General features: G+C 39.7%; 1 protein-coding gene across 1 annotated transcript in view; it reads right to left on the bottom strand.

Annotated features, from left to right (window-relative positions):
- GRXCR1 (glutaredoxin and cysteine rich domain containing 1) overlaps window positions 1-7989 on the bottom strand; it is a 115300-nt gene extending 107311 nt beyond the window's left edge. Inside the window, exon 1 of the mRNA XM_072773896.1 lies at window positions 7597-7989. Coding sequence (XP_072629997.1) covers window positions 7597-7980 — 384 coding nt within the window. The 5' untranslated portion in view covers window positions 7981-7989. The remainder of the gene's footprint in view (window positions 1-7596) is intronic.
- Window positions 7990-22635: the final 14646 nt, after the last annotated feature.

The raw sequence follows: 22635 nt of genomic DNA, 5'->3' as shown, positions 1-22635 counted from the left end.
CGGGCTGCCCTATATTGCTTTTATATAAAATTCAAAGTACTGAGTTTGAGAGAACAAATGCAGAAACTCTGCAAGCATGAGCAGGGCCACCCAAAGGATGTTTATCTAGTCCTGCTATTACACTGCTTTCAAAATGTTTGGAAACATCAGATGCTAATTTCCTAATTTCGTGGTCACCATTAGCTGGCAGTAAGACTTCATTAAGTGTTTTCAAGTCATCTTATAGAATCTGTGGGCTTGCTCAGCATGTTGTCCTAAAGTCAGAATTCAGGTAAATTAATGGACTGACCTTCAAGCTTCCACCAATTAAAATGCCACAGTGATCCTATGTGCTGATGATACAAGTGCTCTGATGAGTAGGGGAGAATGAGAATTATTGCAAGGAGATTCACTGGACTAATGAGGGAAAAGTTGTAGCAAGATCCATGGAACTTGGATAAGTGCTCATGGTTGAAGTCAGTGTTACTGACTTCTGGAGCCTCACAGGATCAAGGAAAGAGTCATTAATTATACAGATTACCCTTTAGTTCTTGGGCCTTGAGATGGCCCTCAGTTAGAAAGCAAGCAAGAGAGGTTGAAGAAAGGAATACGATAAAATGATGATCTAATAAGAAAAAGACTAAATGGAGGAAAATATAAGCATCAGAGAAATGAAGAATGGGAAACAGAGACTACTTAGGCCAATTGGAAAACAGAGAAGGAGAATCCTCTGGAAAAAGAAAAGGAAGTCAAGTTTTGTATCTGAATTCTTGCAGAAATCCCTTTATACAACCATTCACAATAGACCACTGACTAGTTCATGAAGGCAGGCGTTGGGTTTCACTTCTCACGTTATCCAGCTCAGCGTCTGCTCCATAATCGATATGCAATAAATGGTGATTGAAAGAATGATCAAATGAATATAGAAGATAACCTACAACAGAAAGAATTCAAGGGAGCAAGCCCCTAACACTTCACCATGTAAAAGCTATCCCTAGCTGTAGAGACCAAAATGGAGCCCCTGGGGTCAAGCAGGAGCCTGTGTCAAGCAGGGACCCATGCCACGCAAGGACGCTGGCAAGTAAGGGCACCACAGCTTGGAGCCAGCTCGGGGCCAGCATCAGCCGATGGCCCAGAACTGATGACGACGAGCAGAACCAGAGGGGTCCACAGGGGCCCCAAACCGATGCAATCCCTTTAGAAAGGGAAGTATCTGGGCGGCAAACTGTCAGGCTCTTGAGACCTGACCCTTCTGTGTCTGACCACTTAAAAAACACAACTGCTGCTGAAGGCTCTGCTCCATCCATCTCTGGACAGAGTCGAGATCCTTCACTGCTTGACCAGAAGCAGCAGTAGGTGCCGAGAGCTGACCCGGACCAGACCGAGGCCTTATCCCGACTGCACACCCACGGACTGACGTGGCCTTTGATTGGCTAACTCCCTGCACCCTCCTGTCACCTTGTTTGTCGTGTGACTTGTCCTCTGTCCTGTTGCGTGTGCCGTGTAAGAGGCCGAGCTTAATCACATGGTGAAATGCCACTGAGTTTGGAATCCCGAATCTGCTCTATAATTGAGACTTGACTTTGCTTAATGACTGAACAGAGCTGACCCTATGGAAAGACACAGATGGCACCGTGGGCCTTCACTGGGGCTCAGGACACTATCGTACATGGGATATCTCCAAACCCAGAAGACATGGAAAAGAAGAAAATAACCACCGTGTAAGAGAACATCACCATGAACTCAAAGAAAGAATATTTCTTGAGGTCCTAACAGTATCAGTGCCAAATGTTGTGGCCAAGAGTAGCAAAGTGTTGGTATGCGGAATCCAGAATCACCGTAACGCACTTCTCCAAGCCCACGTACGCCTTGTCTGCTAACCTAAGTCCATTGGTTTGAAGCAGAACTAACCCCTTTTCCTTGAGGTTTCAGTGGCCTTGAGGAATAAAGGAGCAGACTCTCCTGGGAGCTAAGGTGGCCCGACACCATTAAAAACAGTTGCCACTGATGCTAGCAGGCCTGTTCAGGATCGCGTTGATAAATGATTAATGCCTGAGCGTCAGCTTCTCCTGCACGCAGCCATCATTTCCCAAGCTTTAAAACCCCCTGCCTTTGCCTGAACGGAGAAGATGGTCTTTGGGACTTTAGACCACCATCTTCCCAAGTTGAGGCTTCCTGAATAAAGCAACCTGTCACTTGTCTCTCGAGTATTCATTTTGAAGAGGTGAGTAGTCGAAACCAGAGTGTAGAACTGGTTCTCTGTCCAGTAATAACAAGAACTTCTGGTCCATCCGTTTGCAATTCTTTAATTGTACATAGAAAATATATCAGCTCATTTCTGGTGCTTCTTTTCCTGCTTCTGGGATAACAAATCACCTAATTTCTTTTTTTTTTTTTTTAAGATTTTATTTATCATGAGAGACACAGAGACAGAGGCAGAGACACAGGCAGAGGGAGGAGCAGGCTCCCTGTGAGAAGCCTGATGCAGGGCTCGATCCCAGGACCCTGGGATCATGACCTGAGCCGAAGGCATCACGACCTGAGCCAAAGGCAGACGCTCAACCACTGAGCCACCCAGATGCCCCACAAATCACCTAATTTCGTAATGCAGTTTCTTGCATCATTTGGAATTGTACCCAAAATTCTAGTTTCTTGCTACTTCCAGATAGCTAAAAAAGGCAATATTTTCATTATAAAATGCTTATTTTGATAGAATTAGAATAAGAATTACATAAATTACATAAGAATTTTTCCTGAATCAATGGTATATTGGATCTGTAGCAATGCTTCATACACAAAGAAGATGCTCAAATTATTATTAATAATGTACCACCTCATAAAGTTGCTATGAGAAATAAATGTCAATGCACATAATTAATAAGAACAGTGTACTCTGTATTTAATCAATATTTAGTATTGTTGCTGTTTTCCAGTGTGATCCAAACAAACCACTAGGACCAAGGAGTAATAAAGAGCATCACATTGTTTTCACTGGAATATTATTCTATCGCCAGGATAATTCTAGAGAGAGTGAACCAGAGATGAATAATAATAAGGACCGCCATGAATTCCCATTAATCATCCAACCTAATGTTAGTGAACAATGCTGAGCAGGGGGTCTTCCTTGAGCTAACCCATCACCACCTTCCAGTGTCAACCCTCGCAATCTCAAAACAATTTAGTCAAATTATGTTATAGAGATGATAAGTTTTGCTAATTTTTAAAAATACAATTTAAAACTGAGGAGAAGCTATTTAACTCTGCAGAAAAACCTTTCCCAGGTAAAGATTTGAACGTTCAATAAGCAATAGATTTTATTTTTTTTATTTTTTTAGCAATAGATTTTAAAAGCTGTTAACCAAATACTGAAGTTTCAAAAGACTAAATCACAGTTATGATATGATTAATCCTGAAATTTGTAATTATAACGTTTCAAAAAGTAAGGTTGAGTCTTCCTGTATATAACATTGTACTTTTAAAAATTAAAAAAGCTTAAATAGTGAAAGGCAGAGTTGTCATTTTACTAGGCTTTGGGCCAGACACTTGATTTCTCTGACAGTTATGTACAAACAGACATTATTAATAGTCATTTTCCTGCTTATTTCACAAAAATCCTTGGTACAATCAAGCAAAATAATGTATGAGAAAACCCTTTGCAAAATGCAAACTGTTCTGCAAATGCCCGATTATTTTTATTTTACTATCTTGAGGTGGTAAAATACTCATAAATCTAAGAACATTAATCACAGATATGCATATAAATACAAAGATGAGAGTTACATGTTTGAGTTTTTAGAAGAGAGCCAGCAAATTATAGTATGTAGTGGAACATATTTTCCTGTTTTGCACCTATTTTTCTCTAATATGATAGTTTTAAATTTGTAAAAAGAGGGAATTAAAATTTATGGAAATTACAGAAAAAGATTCTAACCTAATATACAACAGATTATATAAATTTGAAGATAGGGTCAAGACAAGATTACTGATACTTAATTACTACTTGAAACTTAATCCCAGAAGAAAAAATTTGAAAAAAAAATGACCTTAATTATCTGCATCATTGACCCACCCCAAGAAACTGTGGAAATACATTGCTACTAAGGTCAAGACGTATCTCAAATCTAATTATGCATTGGGTGGATGAGAGCTATGAGCTATATAGTGGTTTTGTAATTTGTCTTCCATGAAGTAACTCATTTTAAAAAATAAATTAAAAAAAAATTTTTTTTTCTAAATTTTCCAGTTACGAGGTGTAAAGTCATTTATCAAGGTAGGATGATCCTTACAGCAGAAGATCTTAAAGAGAACTAAAACAGAACACCTACCTCGGAATGTACTGATAATTTCAGGAATCATTTCTAAGCCAAACAAATGATAAACTAGGATACCAGTGGAAAACAAGCCTGTCACAATATCTTTATTTATCTTTGCCTCAGGAAAGACCCTTCTGGTAATCTCACAGGATCAGAAGAACATATAGAGATCAATACATACTTTCTTTGTTTTCCTCTTAATTATTGAAGACATAAAGGACATTAAGGAATATTTTTATTAACTCTGGTGAACTGGATGAATTTCCCTTTTACACGCTAGGTCAGTGCTTCTCAAACTTTAGTGGATGCATGAGCAGCCTGAACAGTAGCTAATAAATGCATATTTCAGGCCATAAGTAGATCCCAGGTTTTCAGATTTCCAAACCAGCCTCTCTTTAGCATTATACTCCTGTCATTTCTAGAAGAAATGGAAAAGCCCACAACCTGTATCTACAGAGCCATAATCTAGACCAGTTGGAGGCCTTGAGTGATTCACAGATGAAACCGTGAACCACCCTCTACAAGCAAAGCCCACCTAAGAGTCCAAGTAACTTTTCTCTCTTTCCCTTCTGGTCCATCACTACCCTCAGAAACCTTAATTAATATCGCACATCCTCAATTACCCAGATTTCTATAGGGCAAACTAACGAATGAAATAGGAATTTGTTCTAATGTCCCTCTTACAAACAATTTTCTAAATGAGTACTGCTAAGAAGTATAAATGTTCGAGGCAAATAATTTCAATGGTTACTCTGCACAGTTGAAATTTTTGCAAGGTACTTGCCAATATTCTATGCGACAGGAATAACAGAATGAGAAACTCACTGGGGGAGGTCAAGTGATATACAGGTTCTTTGGAAGCTTTTATTTATATTTAGGGTTTCCTTTTGAGTTTCAAGTTGAGTGCTTTAAGACTCTATAGTTTAAAACAGGAAGAAAGACCTGTTTCTTTGATTATAGTTCTTCATTTCCGTAAGACTGCACTGAAACCTTAATCAATATCTAAGATGCCACCCCTCACTTTTTCCTCCCTGAGAGAAATTGCTACATGCCACTTACATCCATCAGTTTGCTGCTTACTTTCCAAGGCATATGGAAAATATGGAGATCCAGAGAAGAGTCACACCTGGTCCTACAACCATGGATGGGAGTAAGTGAATGGTAAGCTCTGCTTTTAGTCCCTGGGGCTTCTCTGCTACTGTATGTTGGGAAACCAGCTCAGTCACCCTTAGGCACATGCCTAAGACATTTGTCACTCCTTACGACATGCTTATCCTTTAGCCAGCAGCAAACATCCAGATAAGCTCTCTATACAATGCTGTGTAGGCTGTATTGCACAACTCCAAGGGGTATCGTCTACAATGATGTGAATGGAGCCCCTGAAAATAGTGTAACTGGCACCTCCTTTAACTTATGTTTTGTCCTGGAGACATCAGAGAACATTCCATGTAGATGATGGTGATGAAACTAATGATGATGGCCAAAATTTGTGAATACCTACAATATGCTGGTGACTTTGCCCACATTATGAAGAAAGAAGGACCAGCTAGGAAAAAAAATTATTAAATGTTAGACTTTGAGGGATCTCTGCCAGTAACCACTACTGTTCTCTTAAAGCAAAGGGTAAATGGAGTGGGGGTAAATTATTAGGAAATAACAGTTTTATTGGATTTTTTTTCTCAAGAAAAAGGGTGATGGAACCATGCATTGAAACATATACAAATAAACTATCGTAATCTAGTACTAACATTTGATTTTGGAATTTCTTTTATTTCCTATGGGTGACTTTCTAGCTCTACCAAGACAAAGCCATAGGGAGGAAGAGTTTTTCTCCTGAAGGATTTGAATATTTAAGGTATTTACTCATAGATAATAGTTTTGGGGGGAGATTTGAACAAATTTAAATCACAGTACTAAAACTGATGCAGTAGTTTTGTAAATAACCCTCCAGATCATAAAGCAACTCAAATCACAATTCAACTAAAAGCTAAATTAATCACAATAATTGCAACATTTTTTTTAAGCTTCGTTATTATAGAGTCTTGTTCTACACTTTGGTAATAACAATTTCCACATTAGGTGAAACACAGAGGCTACTAAGATGATCTCAACCTAATTGTCACGTCTGTAGAAATCTATACAAGATTTTTTCCAACCTAGTCATATATAGTCATCAGTGTCTAATGTATGATTCCCCACCCCCACCCTCAATCAGTGAAATCTTTCATGGGTAAAGTCTATATCTGAAAAGAATCTTTGATCTTAACTGTTTTTACCCTTAGATTTCTTTGTTTAAAATCCTGGTGATGTGATCTTTCCGAACACTTCCTTCAAAATGAAAAATAATCAAAAGCCTTTGGTTAAAATCCTTTCTCCCTACCACTACTGCATCCTTATATAATGCAGTAACACTGAATAATTCATCAAGGAGATTTTATTTAAATATTGAGAATAATATAAAATGGTATTACAATGAAAAATATTGGTTTGCTACCTTAATGATAGTGATTATGAATTCTATTCTTGAAAAAAAATGAGGCCCATTTTCAACAGAAAATCATTTTACCAATGCTTCCGGGCAATTTTGAAAATTTGTCTAAACATTAGATCATTGCCAAAGGCCCCAGGACCTGAATGATACATTCCTCCATTACTGTGCAAAATCTATCACATTTTAAAGGCTAATGTTTTCACTATAAAATCTGGATCTCAGTCTATATATTGATAGAGGAATAACTTTTTCAAGAGATTATTCTTATGGACACTCTAGAGTTCTTATGGGCAAATGAATAAGGAAACGCACCTCCAATCAAACCTGCAACCTCCAAAGCAGTGGGGGAAAGTCAAAGCTCATCTTTACAGCTTCATGCCTTTCCAACCGAATCCAATGCCGCTGAACGCAGCACTCAATCTTCTCTGGCTTAAAATCTATACAAGTGACGATAAATGCTAATCTGGGAACTCGAGGGTTATAAACCAGAGATGAACTTCTAAATTGTGCTCTGATGCTTTGAACACTAAAGTCCATCTATTTTTCTGGGCCAGGAAACAGATGCATTTTTTTAGTCAGAAAAGACCATTTAAATGTTAGAAATTTGGCTTTGAGAATCCATTTAATTTGCTAAGCATAATGACCCTATTTTTAATCGATGGCCGTTGAGGCAATACCTTAGATGGAGGAGTGACTCATGAAGTATGCAGGAGTCAAGGAACAAGAGAGGCTTGCTTTCAACTGGAGGGCAGAGAGGTATCAAGAGGGTGAGTTAGGAACAAAGGCCGGGATGAACAAAGTGCATTGACTTACCTGCAGGACTTTGGCCAAATTGTTAAATAGAGCTTGGCCGGCACTCACTTTGTACTTGACGCCTCTGACTGTGCCATTTTTGCTTAAAATGTTGACTCTTCGTGTCCCAAAACCCCTCTCGCTGGCAGCCCTTGCTAACACCAGCAAGTTGTCCTGGTCGTTCTCATACTCATCACCCTCCGATCCTATGTGGCCATTCTGCTGTCCGTCAGGCTCGCTCAGTCCATCTATCCCACAGATGCTGGCACATTCAGAATCCAGAGAGCCGGATGGCTGCCCATCTTCATACACCTCTTTCAGAACCCGCCCGCTGTGAGAGGACGCGATCCGAAACCGGACTTTCCGTGGCCTGTCACTTTGTGGCTTTATGTCCCTTTTTAGCATGATCACGTCCATCCATGTAAACAGTTCATATAATTCTGGATCCCTTGTTATCGCAACAGTCCACTTGCCACAAGGCAATATCACAGCTTCATTCTCATGACAGCTGCACCCACACGAAGCTAACATCGAAAGGAAAGAAGATTCCTGAGAACCTACAGTGCATCTCTGCTATTAATAATGGATGTGTGCATGTGTGCTATGGTTACCTTTAAACTAAAACCTGCAAATGATCCCAGCCTTTAAATATTAAATAGCCATGGTGGACTCTTTACCAGGACGAGTGCAAGAAAGTGGCACGCAGTGAAACAGAAAAATAAGTAGGGGGCAAGGAGATGAAAGACATGAGCTTTGAAGCCAATGATGAGTGTTGAAAAGGATCTTAGCAGAAAAGTATTTCTACAGTTCACTGTCCAGAGTGGGGACCAGAGATAAAATGTGGAATCTAATGTGTAGGATGGGACGAGTCATAGTCCTCCCACATGGCTTGTATCTTCTATTTCCCACTACCAGCAGGTGATCTTTAAAAAGGGCAGCGAACACACTACATGCTAACATCAAGCTTCTAATATTAGCTCTTTAATCACCTCTCAGACCTCATCAGCATTGTATAAGTTGCATTCTCAATCTGCATCTTCATGCGCAAGTGGTTTTGCTAAAGCATAACTTGTTGACAAACGATGAAAAGAGAGAACATTTGCCTTGTCACTTTCCCACTTCCGCCAGCAGACAACATTCTCTTGGCCAGAGGGAAAGGTATTGGAACGAGACTTATGGAACAAGGAGGGAAGAGTGGAAAATCCTCCAAGCCAGCCAGATCAGGCAAAGCCGTCCAGATGATCTGTATTAATAAATATTACATCCAAATCAGCCACGCATAGAGAAGGGACCTCCTCACGCTGTGCTCAGTGGATCTGCTGCCACTTTGACGAGTGTCTGAATGATCTCTTAAGACGCAAGGGCCATATTAAAACATCCACAATGGTGAGTGCCCCAACCTGTCTACACCTCCAGAGGGAGGATATGCAGCTGTCCCTCATCCTGCACTTCACGTTTTCTTAATGTTTACAGCTCTCTGATATCAGCTTAATTTGCATTTGTTTTAGAAAATTCAGACAATAATAGCACAACGGTGAAAGTAAGTCACACACAAAAAGAAAACCTCACGTGAGATGTTAATTTTGTGAAATATCTTTCAGTGCATGCAAAGATGATGGCCACAAAACTACATTGCCGCTTCTTGCAATTTAAGGGGAGAAGGAACAAGTGCCTAGCTTTTGCTGATGGGATGTGAGCAAAAATAATGCATCATTTGTGGACCAAGGCAGTTAAGAGAGAGAGCCCCCCCACCATCCATGCCCCTCACTGCCTCCCCCATCTGCTAGCTGGATGACCCCAGCAAAGTTGAAGCCATACACTGAGCTTATCAGGGTCACAAATTCACAACCATTACCCCCCTTGCACTGAGCTAGCTATGTTATATGCAAAAAATAAGGCTTTATTGTGTTAAGAAATGGAGGTTGAAATTTAAGGGTTGTTTGTTAGAGCATCTATCAGTACTGACTGTGCTCTCATATATAAAATCAGACTATTTAACATCTTGCTTTTTTCATTCACCATCACATAGTGAGTCATTTCCTATATCTTCATTTCTGAAAAACATGGATTTAATGTGTGTATTAAAAGTCTTTCCAGGGAACCCTGGGTGGCTCAGCGGTTTGGCGCCTGCCTTTGGCCCAGGGCGCGATCCCGGAGACCCGGGATCGAGTCCCACATCGGGCTCCCGGTGCATGGAGCCTGCTTCTCCCTCTGCCTCTCTCTCTCTCTCTCTCTCTGTCTCTCTGTTACTATCATAAATAAATAAAAATTTTTAAAAAAAAGTCTTTCCAATAATTGTACCATATTTTATTTCGCTTTCTGGATTGCTAGATGTTTAAATTATTTAGTGAAAATTTAAATTAAAATATTTAGTGAAATAATGCTGCACTGAGTGTGTGTTCTTGTTCAAAAATCAGTGTACATATGTCTCAGTAGTTCTGTAGTGTCAATTCCTTTGGGTAAAATTGATGAGGTAAGAATTCTTTCAGTATAAAGCTTTTGACATAAATTGCCAACTGCAGATAAGAAGAGTTGTATAATTTACACTTCTACTAGTATGTGAGTTCCTATTTTACTGCACTCTCACAAGTGCCAGCAGTGCATATTACCAATTTTCAATAATGTTTGTCAAGGTGAAAAGCAGTATCTCAGTGATGTTACAATTTCCCAACTTTGAACACTGCTGAGGACTTTCATTATGAATTTTCTTCATATAGAACTCTCACTGAAGAAAAAGATGGAGAAAAATGGAAATATCTGCCTCAGAATTGAACTCAGAATCAGAGAGTAGAGAATTGTATATAATACCAAGAAAGAAGCAGGGAGAGATGAAGTGAGGAAGGAAGAGAAAGAAAGAGCTAACACTCTATTAACTATCTCTAAGTGACAGTATAAAGGGGCTCTAACTTGGCAAAGTAGAAGCGTATGTAGTCAAAGTACATGATAATATCTTATCATGATAAGATACATGAGTGAGGAAATACTTATTGGGGAAGAAGAGAAAAAATAATTCAGTTTTATACCCGAATGTCCAGATCTTTTTTTTTTTTAATTTTTTATTTATTTATTATAGTCACAGAGAGAGAGAGGGGCAGAGACACAGGCAGAGGGAGAAGCAGGCTCCATGCACCGGGAGCCCGATGCGGGATTCGATCCCGGGTCTCCAGGATCGCGCCCTGGGCCAAAGGCAGGCGCCAAACCGCTGCGCCACCCAGGGATCCCTTGAATGTCCAGATCTTTAAAGTATACTGTAGTGAGTGGGAAGGGCATGAATATTAGCGCTAGTCAAGACAAAAAAATCAAAATTCTGTGTTCATCCCAATTATTTTTTGCCCTGAAATCCCCAAGTAATCTGTCCCAGCTCCATTTTTCTAGGTGTTTGGGTTGAACAGAATGCTAGAGCATGAGCAGAATTTTGAAGTCAATAAGCTTTGGTTCAAATTCGAGCATACCTCAGTGAGAATGCTCTTTTCGCCATCCAAATCTTCAATTTCCCCATCAGTAGAATGGAGGTAACAATACCTACCTTAGTGAGTTGTGCTTGCAAAGTATCCGGAACACACGGCTCAATGTGTCTGTGATGGTGTGTATATACACTGTGTGTCCTCTGGGTGGAAACAACTAATTTTAACCTGAACAAGGCAAGACAATGGTTCTACAAGATTACAGCCAATAAATAAACTTGAAAGATAGAAAAATATTCAATAGGATGATTAAGAAGTTTGTGATATTTTAAATGTAGATGTTAAAAACATAGTGTGTGTGTATGTGCCTATACACATGCATACGTATGCATACCTAATATTTATATACAATTTTAAAATAATGAGACTAGTTAAGAGTCATCTCTCTTTCAAGGATGAACTGAAAGTCCAAGATACTGGAAACCAGCCTGCCACAAGCATAAGGAAGTATCTACCGGTGTGAGAACACATTTTGGTAATTGTGATTCACATACTTACCTCAAGCTGATATAAGAATCAACCTGCTATTTCAGTGGATAAACTTTACAATTATTTGCTCTTTCAGGCAATGAGTATTCCAGAACAATCTACTGAATGCCACCAAGGTTAAGACACAGCTAGACTTTAAATACAAAGGTATGTAAAACTACACCCATGCCTTCCACTGATAACGTTGCTTAAACAACATAGCTAGAGTTCAGTGCAACGTATTTTAAGCTAATATATAATCCTATTTCCTTGAAATCACCAAATTAACAGTCATCCTCAATAGAAGACATCAACAAAACACTATTCGCATCACTTTCCACTCTCATTCTGTTTACAGTTTGTTCCCAGCTGCTTGCTATTAATATAGCAACTTCTAACTACTCCATTTGCTACCTTTTCCCAATATCAGTTCATTACTCCCTACGTTTTACTCACGTTGCTAGGTTAGCAGCCTCCCTTCAGAAAGAAGCTCCTTCTCTTCCTTCAAATGTACTCTTCCAATCATTTATTCATTTAACAATATTTATCAAGCACCCCCAAAATATCAGAGAGTTGCTGGATCTATACAGTGAACACAACAGGCATATTTCCTGCCTTTAGTAGTAGATGACACACAATAAACATATAAAGGTATTATGGAAAATATAACAAGCATTTCTAAGAAAAAGAAGTGGTTATAACAAGAAATCATAAAAGAAAGGGAGCCTACTTCAAGCTAAATAGTCTCAGTCAGCCTCTCTGAAAAGGAGACATTAAACTAGAGTCTACCAAAGTTAGAAGAGATTGATCATGTAAAGGTTTGAGGTGGGCAGGAGCAGTTGGGGACAGTTCTTCAGCTGTGGTGACATGTGTAAAGGCCCTGAGGCCCAAAAATGAGCAGGTTTGGTCAAAGAACTAAATAAAGGCAGAGTGGCTAAAGACAACTACGACTCCTATTCTCTAAAGCCCTTCTCAAAAGGACAAGACTAACAAGTCCTTTCCTTCTTAACCTCATTCCTTAATTTATGCAACCCCCTCAAAACATGAAACAAAAACCTGTAAACCACATTACTAATACAGAAATATTTCAAATATGCATAAGTTCAACACCAATAGACATCTGTTTGTTTAAAATAGTAAGTCATAAACTCTGGAAGCTAAAGAGAGGGTAAAATGTTCCATTATCCAAACTAGAATTACTTTGGAAAATACTACTAATGATCAATTCAAAGAAAAAAAAATATCCCTTGTTCAATTCCCAGTAGAAATGATAACCCAGCAGTTAGATGCAGGCCTGGGTATTTCTTGTTGGCATCAGTTTTTAATCAGAATATCTAATTATTTCCTTATTTGTAGAGAAAGCAGAACATCAAATTTTAATTATTCTCTACTCATCCTGTCTCCAGATACTGCCCACATACTCTTCTGTGTGTGATCACCATTGCATGGTGAGGATTTTAACCATATTCTTGGCTCTTGGAGCATAATTCCAAAAATCCTTTGAATCAGAGTAAATATACACAACATGTCTCCATTTGCTGCAAATTTTATAACTATTACATTCGCTATTTTGTTTTTTGGTATTGAAAACAGTAAAAATTGGTTGCTGAAAATGAAGCAGCAACTCTGCCGGTCATTAACAAAATAATTGTCTTTTCTCAGCAACGCTTGTCAACAGAAAAGCAATAAGCCATGACTCACTCCCCAAGTGCTGTTCTCAGAACTTCTGTTTGGATGGAGAGAACCTATTGATTTTTATTTTCTAACCACGCTGGTGACTGGAAGGGAAAAGAGGTCCACTAACCATCAGTGAAATAGGGAAAATATGCTGTCCTTGAAACTTTTCAGCATATAGAATATTGAATCCTTCTTGACCAGCATGACTTTTTAAAAAAGATTTTATTTATTTATTCATGAGAGACCCAGAGAGAGAGGCAGAGACACAGGCAGAGGGAGAAGCAGGCTCCATGCAGGGAGCCCGATGTGGGACTCGATCCCGGGTCCTGGGGTCACATCCTGAGCCCAAGGCAGATGCTCAACCACTGAGCCACCCAGAAGCCCCACCAACATGACTTTACAAGTAAAAATTCACAGTTCAATTATTAATTTGAAGTGCAGAGAACTTCTAATCAGAAAAGAAACTAAGTGCAGTAAAGACAGTATTCGTTGAAAACAGGACTATTTTCTTACTATATAACAAGAAAGATGGAGGATTTCTTAGTTTATAGATTAGTTATGAATGGGAGCTTTGGGTCCACACAACACTGGGTTTGAATCCTCGATCAGTCATCCTCTGAGTGACCTTGAGGTTCAGTTTCCTTATTTGTCAAATAGTAGTTCCTACTACATAGAGTGTTTGGAAAGATTAAATACATTAAAGATGTATATGAAGTGCTTATGATGCTGCTCAAAAAAATGAGAGCCATAAATTCTTATCAGTTACCTAAACTAGCTAAAGACACAGTACATTCTGTTTGGAGGACAGTGAGAAGAATGGAACCAGATGAGTGGAATTAACTGACGGGGAGTCCGGGCCATCCCATTCTGTTTCTGGTCTGATTCTAGGGCGTTAAGGCTCACGCAGTCTGTCACCACTAAGGTCCTGGAGAAGGGCTCCAGTTTCCAAAGTCTTATTCGCTCTTCACATTTCTGGACTGAGACTTTACCATATAGTAAGGGCTTCACTGAGGACAGGAGGCCTCGGAGCCGCCTTACATGCTGTCACTATGGATCCAGAGAAGGCACAGTTATCTCCGAACCCGGGCTGCTCAGCTGTGGATTCAACGAGCCCCCTGGAATTTCCATTGGATAATTATATAAACTCTCTAAAATGAGCACAACCACAGATGAAGGAATATCAATAAAGAGTCCCCAGAGGAATATAAAAAATAGTGAAAGGGAATAAAGGGGAAAGGAGAAAAAATGAGTGGGACATATCAGAAAGGGAGACAGAACATGAGAAACACCCAACTCTGGGAAACAAAGTAGGGGTGCTGGAAGGGGAGGTAGGCGGGGGGTGGGGGTGACTGAGTGAAGGGCACTGAGCACTGGGTGTTATTCTATATGTTGGCACATTGAACACCAATAAAAAATAAATTTATAAAAAAAAAAAAAAGAGTCCCCAGAGAAACAGCTTCCCACAATGGACTTTTATAGTTTGGTTTTCATCTTTGACTCACCTCAATACCCTGTAGAGTGTTTTACAAATAAATAGTGCTTCAGATAAATGTTTGTTGAATTGCAATTAGCTAGGTTAGATTTCAGTGTCAGAAACACTGACCTCACATTTTAGGAGAGAGGTAAGTATATGAGGTGGAAAATAATGGTTATTTACTTTTCAGGCAAAATATCCAAGCCATATCATGCTCTTGGTGTCATTAAGGGCCCCATCCATCCCACGTTACAAACTGTTGGATGCTAGAGAGTAAATAGTGTGTCTGCCTAGAGAATCCAAGTCCCAGAAAAAATCGAAGAGCAATAAATCAAGTTTACCCATGTAGGTGTTGAAAACTTGACTTGGTTGCCTTCAGCTTATAAAGGCCAAGCGATTCAAATATCTAGTCCACTTCACACCAAATAGTTTTTTTTTTTTAACTTTTTTTTATTTATTTATGATAGTCACAGAGAGAGAGAGAGAGGCAGAGACATAGGCAGAGGGAGAAGCAGGCTCCATGCACCGGGAGCCCGATGTGGGATTCGATCCTGGGTCTCCAGGATCGCGCCCTGGGCCAAAGGCAGGCGCCAAACCGCTGCGCCACCCAGGGATCCCCCAAATAGCTTTATATAAGCTTCACTCTCGAGTGTGAAACAAGGACTTTCCTCTTGAACAAGGAGTCTCTTGTGTATCGTGTGACTAAGATTCTTCAAAATAGGTGAAAAAAATCACTTTTATATAATTCTTCGATCAGACTGTCAATATGGAGAACACCTATAAGTATGTCTTCTGGTAGGAAGATTTGTAAACTAACTAACTAACTGCGTTGTATTATTACCTCAAGATACTGGTACATGGAGTCAACATTCTTAGTTTCTAATAAATAGATAATGAATGAATTAAATTATGCATACCTTTATCCTCCACGTGGGAAGTTTAATTCCCACAATTCTGTTTGGAACTATCCAAAGGAAACCCAACTGCTTTGGGACGGAGAAAAGGTTGGACAGAATGAATGAACATGACACTCAAGGATGAATCAAGTAATGAGATGAATCAACCATGAAAAATACTGAATCAGATCCAGAGATCCTCAAGGGGTCCCACTGAGTATCATAAAGATGAGAGCTCACCCTTGAGATTTTGCCAGAATCCGATAGAAACAAGAGAACAGGCGAATAGACTCACAGTCTTAGAAACATCAGCCTAGAAAAAACTAAAAGCAGGTTCCCAAATCAGCAGTGGGTTGCAACAGAGCGTCAGTGCTGAATGTGGTAGCGTAGGAATGTAATCCCTCGGGTGGCAACTTATTTTTCCATGAGAAGAATATGTTTGCAGAAAGTAGAAGGGATTCTTACGAATTTTCAAATCTATTGAAGTAAAACAGCCATGCTCTCAGAGACTGCCCTGCTGGTAAATTTTTCTTAGTCATTATTTTTTAAATTGATGAAAAAAATAAAATGTCAAGAGAAACATGCAAAGCTGACTGGAAAACATATATTAAAGAAATCCTTGGGCAGCCCGGTGGCTCAGTGGTTTAGCACCTGCCTTCAGCCCAGGGCGTGATCCTGGAGACCCGGGATCGAGTCCCATGTCTGAATCCCTGCATGGAGCTTGCTTCTCCCTCTGCCTCTCTGTCTCTGTGTGTGCCTCTCGTGAATAAATAAATACAATCTTTAAAAAAAAAAAATCCTTATCCTGAGACACAACTTCCTGTCTTATTCTTGCAGCTGAATTTTTTTAAATCACTGATAATTTGACATACATTATCTTTGACCAATTGGTGCCATAAATTTATTACAAATTATATTGCATGATCGTGTTGCCTTTTTTTTTTTTCTTCCAAAAGCATGATGCCAAAATGGAGCCCTGGGACAGCCTAATTCTATTATCCTACCATCGTTGCCAGGGTAACAGGGGACTGTTGATTCTACTGTCGGAGATGAGGGTTAACTGGCAGGAAGAAAAACAGGAAGCCAAGACAGGAAAGAAAAAAAAAAAGACTATGTTCATTCAGAGATCTAGAGATGTTTTTGTTTTCCTGTGTGTGTGTGGTTTTTTTAAGATTTTATTTATTTATTCATGAGACACACAGAGAGGCAGAGACACAGGCAGAAGCAGGCTCCTTGCAGGGAGCCCGTGACTCCAGGACTGGGCCAAAGGCAGATGCTCAACCGCTGAGCAGCCAGGGCGTCCCTGTTTTCCTTGTGAGATTGTAGTTTTAAGTTTACAGATAGACTAGAAAGTTGTTTTTGTTTCGTTTTGTTGTTGTTGTTCTTTTTTCTTTTTCTTTTTTTTTTTTTAAGAGCACAAAAATGGTCCCCAAATGAGGCCAGGAAATGTCCCCTCGAGAGAAGGCATAATGCAATGTGGATGATGATTCTGTGGCTGGAAAGGCGCAGCACCCCAGAGAGCACAGAGTTTGGTCAAATCTCTCACAGTAGCAGTTACACATTGAAAAGGGGACCTTTGCAGTTAGGTCTTTTTGCATCGCCTTTTGTAAATGAGTTGATGCAGTTTCCAAAGCTTTTGCATGTACAAACTTGGAACTCTAAAATAACCTGAGTTGGCTTTGATCTGCTCTGTTTGCAAATAGAATCTTTTCCCAGCATGAATACATAAGTCATATTAGAAACTAAATAAAAATTCATTAATCATTTATATTGGCTGCCTATTATTAGCTCCAGAAGCTGAGCGTCTCTTAGAAGTCCACGGACCCTCGGGATAAACCTTGATGCTTTGAGACCCAGGAAATGGAGCAGGATGAGGTGTTGAGGAAACCATGGTTGGTCCCCACTGCTATATGAAAACTGCTCCAACTCTGACCCCCTGGACGTTAACCATTGCTGGGAGCATTAGGAGATAACACCCCTGGCGTGGACGCTGGAGCTTCACAGGGGGCGGGGGCAGCAGGTGACTCCTGGAGGCCTACCCAGGCAGCCTCAGGGCCACTGATAAGCATGGGTCAAAGGAGAAAAGCACACCACGTGGGGCTGTGCAGTTTTCCATGTGAGATTTGCTGAGCCTCCTTTTCTGAAATAATTCTGGAGGCTTCACAGCAAGGGACTCTGAGGTCCAGCCATCCACCTGTTGGAGGCTCTGAGCCACCATGATTTAGAAATCCTCTATTTTCTCGGGCTGTGGAAGCCTGCATCATCTGCTCACCAGGGCTTATTTGTGAAAGGCTCAACCCAGGATGCAGTTCAGGTAGTTCAAGAGGGATCTGGGCACCTTTGCACTATTAAGGATTTACTGGGGGGCTTCCTCAGTTCTAAGATGTGCATTTTCCCACATGTTAGCATCTCTGAAATTGGCGGCCATCTGACCTTCACATCGGTCTATAATGGCCCTGACATAACTGCCCGCACATTAAAACTTACCGACTGGTTCCACTGACTTGGAAGAAAATCCAAGACTACAGCAAAGCACGTTTTTAATAAACACTGCATCCCTGATACTTTTGATTGCAGGAAGGACTGATTGCCTTGTGTGAAAAATCCCATGCATCAGTGACTCTGAGCAGAAATGTGATTAAAAAGACTCAACGTCTGAGTGTTTAGGAATATCCTGATTAATTTATTTTCCATCTGCCTTTGTATGTATCCTCAAGAGAGATACACAAGAACAATCTCTATATAAATACACCTGAAAAAGCTTTTTCCATATGTTTAAAAATTTCCAGCCATAACAAAATATTGTGTCATGATTAAATTAGCAGGGCTTTGTTTTTCTTTCTCAGAGCTTCCTAAAATAAGGATGTATCTTCCAGCTGATAGTATCTTAGATTCGGTGAAACACGGACATCTACTACAATTTTCATATACATGCAACTTTTATTTAATGCTGTGCAACCTCCAGAGGGACAGGCAAGAAACAATTTCATTACCAGGAGGGACACATTCTTACCAGTGGTCTGGAACTCACTGGGATCCAGAGGGTGGGCTATTAATTTATCTGCTATCTGCATGGGGTCACCTTTCTATCCAATAAGGTCAGCCTCGGAGAAGCATCCATTTCTTCCTCCCCTCTCCTACCTTCCCACTACCTTCCTCCTTTTCTGCCTCTGTGCTCTCTTCCCGAGACTCTAGCTCCATTTGGTTGTCACTATGTGGACAAAGTCACTGCACCTGGCTCCTCTCACCCCTTCACGGGGACAAGCTCAGTCTTGCAGATATTTCAGAATGTAGCATCTTTGAAACCCCCAAGATATTCTCTTGCCCATACTGACCACATCTCACAGCACAAATGCAATGTGCATTGGAGGCGGTGGGGTGGGGAAGGTCCCCAGCCACAGGAGGAGGATGCAACGAACACCTGAGTAAAATAGAGAACACTGCCTGTTACCTTCTCTAGTCTCATAACATTCCTGACAATGGGGGATTCTGAAACTCACTTTACAGGTGGCAAAATTGGGACTAAACGGTGAGTCATCCACTAACCCTAACATAGACACGTAGAACGAGGAGCTGGGGCAGCATGTGAACTGTGATGTGCACTGGGGCAGGGGGGCGGGGGAAGACAGTCTTTTATTTCACTTAAAATAGCAATTAGCAGAGTATGGGTTGGTAACAACCTCTCATATGTTTACAGATGTCTGTGTACGACAAATTTATGAGGCCTTCCTTACAGGGGATCTAATTTGATTGATTGATTGATTGATTGATTATGAATTTATTTTTTATTGGTGTTCAATTTGCCAGCAAATAGAATAACACCCAGTGCTCATCCCGTTAAGTGCCCCCCCCAGTGCCCGTCACCCAGTCACCCCAACCCCCTGCCCACCTCCCCTTCTACCACCCCTAGTTCGTTTCCCAGAGTTAGGAGTCTTTCATGTTCTGTCTCCCTTTCTGATATTTCCCACTCATTTTTTCTCCTTTCCCCTTTATTCCCTTTCACTATTTTTTATATTCCCGTCTAATTTGATTTAAAACAAAATGGTGATTATTATTTCAATTGATATTAACCCAATTCTTAGAGATACTAAAAGAAGGCTACAAAAATGCATACAATATTGCAACACACAACAAATTTGAAATAGTCCAGTACAAGAAGGTATAGGGAAAATAAAGATAGGAGGTAAATATTAATATATCCAATTTTCAGACTGAAGGAAATGAGGCACAATGAGATAAAATCATTCCTAATTCATTGCTTCTACTTTTTAGTACGTTTCTTGTACCTGGCATTGCCCCAGGCCCTGCCTGCCTGTACAAATATGAACAAGGCTAATCTCCACTGACACAGAAAGTGACCTGTTCTCCTTCTTCCTCTCCAAGGGGACATCCCGTTTAAATACCAACACAGATGATTTGAACATAAATATTTTGTCCTCCAAAAGCTCCCAAGATATCTGCAATCATTGGTGCTTAAGTGGTAGTACTCAAAAAATAAAGTCTTCTTCACACAAAACAATTCTCTTTGTTCCAAGTAAATACACAAGAAAAAAGGGAGACATGTCCTAGTATATAGTCTGCTTTGAGCTCCTTTCTTAAGGGATATATTTGTCCTTCATGACTAATGACTGGAGTTATGCTGCCCTGATTAGCACAGGGCATAGTGAACAACATCTTATCATCAAAAAAGAATACTTTCGCAGGAGGTTATTTCATCTCTTCCAGTTTTCCTCATCACCCCGGTTACATAAAAGTCTAATGAAATCTCAGATAAATGTAGGAAAGAGTCATAATCAGCACTCTCATCTTTCGTTTTCTCACACTAGGGTTTCTGGCATTCCTTTTATGTTGATCATGATGTCCGCCATATGCATAAAAAAATCTTCAGTGTAAGAGGCTGAAGAGTCTTTCAAAGAAGAATTCTTCATCAAAGTCTATGGATCTACTTAACTTTCATATGCTCAAATTCATCCTTCTTAATATCAACTCTCTTGCTCAACATGTCAATATTGAATTCTCCAAAAACAATGTATAGCAAATCATTGTTGTTCTCAGAGTATCAGTCTAGCATTCAATACAAACTTGAGGATTTGTATCAGAGATGGTGTGAGTAGTGAAGAAATCATCAGTAGCTACATCAAACACATGAAAATATTGAATCCTTGGAGAATTTATTAGAATTATTGGCTTAATTTTACTCAATTTCATTAAAAAACTTTCAAGGAAGTTTAATATACTAAAAAAAGTAAACATATACCTAAAGGAGAATTTTATTTTAAAATACCATATATGCTAAGATAATTCTGATCAATGATTCCTCCTCTATATGAGGCATAACTGATAGTTGTTTTTTACTTCATTGACTACATGCATGTCCAACAACATGATTGTCAGGGCATATCATGTATAGAATTGCTCCAGAAGTTAGGTTTCCATTTCTTTTCAGTTTATCATTTCATTTAAGTTTGTCATTGAAATATTTCTCTTGATATAGTCCAAGTTTCATTAATTTCCTCCAACCAAAGAGTAATATAGGAATACTCCATGACTAGTAAGAATGCTAAACAAACGATGATAGTTCAATAATTAAGGTCTAGCCTTGAATACAACACTAGAATATTAGTTGAAAACATAAGAAAGTGGGGCAGCTCGGCTGGCTCAGCAGTTTACCACCGCCTTTGGTCCAGGGCGTGATCCTGGAGACCCGGGATCGAGTCCCATGTCAGGCTCCCTGCATGGAGCCTGCTTCTCCCTCTGCTTGTGTCTCTGCCTCTTTCTCTTTCTGTGTCTCTCATGAATAAATAAATAAAATCTAAAAAGAAAAAAAAGAAAGAAAACATAAAGTCATGGTAAAACAGAAAATAAATTATATAAAAAGAAAATTTCTATTTCTTAAAAAATGTGGACAGAAAAGTCATTAAATACATCAGCGTTGGAGGATATGGAAAATGGAAAGCCTCCTAAAATTACTGATGGATGTATACACTCCTGCAAACATTCTGGATCCCGTGACCCAGGAAATGCACTCACAGCTATATAACATAGAGATGTTGCCACAAAGTCCACAAGGGGACATGTACAGGGAGGTCTATTTCAATACTGTGTAGGGTAATGGGAAACTGGAAGCAATGGCCCTCTAAACGCTAGGCAGAAACCGGGCTCAGTACACTAAGTTCCCCCATAACTCTAAAATGTCTTTAACACACAGTATTAGCGTTGACTAAAATTATTTAGGAACAGAATGGGTTCTACAAACACAACATAGCATTTAAGTAGAATAAAGACAAATGCACGCATAATCTTACAAGGCTGTTATAAATCAGTGTATGTTCTGTAAGGGCACATAAGATAGAGGAGAGAAATAAAAGTGGGAATAGATGAAGGGGGCATGTGGGGCTATGCATGGGCCAGTGATGACTGAGCACCCTGGAGAGCAGGATGTAATTAATTCACCTCACTGTAACCAAAAATAGATATGTGATTATCTTGTGGTTGAGATGTTAGGGCTAGTTTTTACGTTTTTGTGCTTTTCTATATTTTCAGATGAGCATGTTTTACCTTCATACCTACTAAATAGAGTAATTCCTCATTTCTTGAGTTATATTTATACAGGTTGATTTACACATGATAAAATTCACCCTTTAAGTACTACAGATTGACGGGTTGTAACAATTACCTGCAGGACTCCTTAGATTTTTAAGTCGCTTGCTTGAACCAGAGCTTCTGTACGCAGATCTGGTGCTTTTCTCGCTGCATCAAAATAACTTTTAAAAACTTACCCCCAAACTTCCATTCATTTCTGTTGATATTTCATAATACATCATACCATTTTTTGCCTTGAAAAATTAATTACTATAATAAATGCCTCCGTACAACTGCATGTGGGAGGACACCACTAGATGTGCCCTTTGTTATGCGAAACAACGGAATTGAAAGTAATTTTTCACAGCGAGAGAGCAGAGACCAGATAGGAAATCAGGACGCGGTGAGCCTGACATTTGCTTTGGAGAATTTTAATGACTAACCTTTTTTCTGGAGGGCAGTGGACCCATCTTAAAAGGATAGGAAGCCAAGACTTTCT

This window comes from Canis lupus, chromosome 14 (genome assembly GCF_048164855.1).
Source record: "Canis lupus baileyi chromosome 14, mCanLup2.hap1, whole genome shotgun sequence".
In the NCBI taxonomy this organism is placed as follows: Eukaryota; Metazoa; Chordata; class Mammalia; order Carnivora; family Canidae; genus Canis; species Canis lupus.
This window is presented reverse-complemented; position numbering and strand designations above follow the sequence as displayed.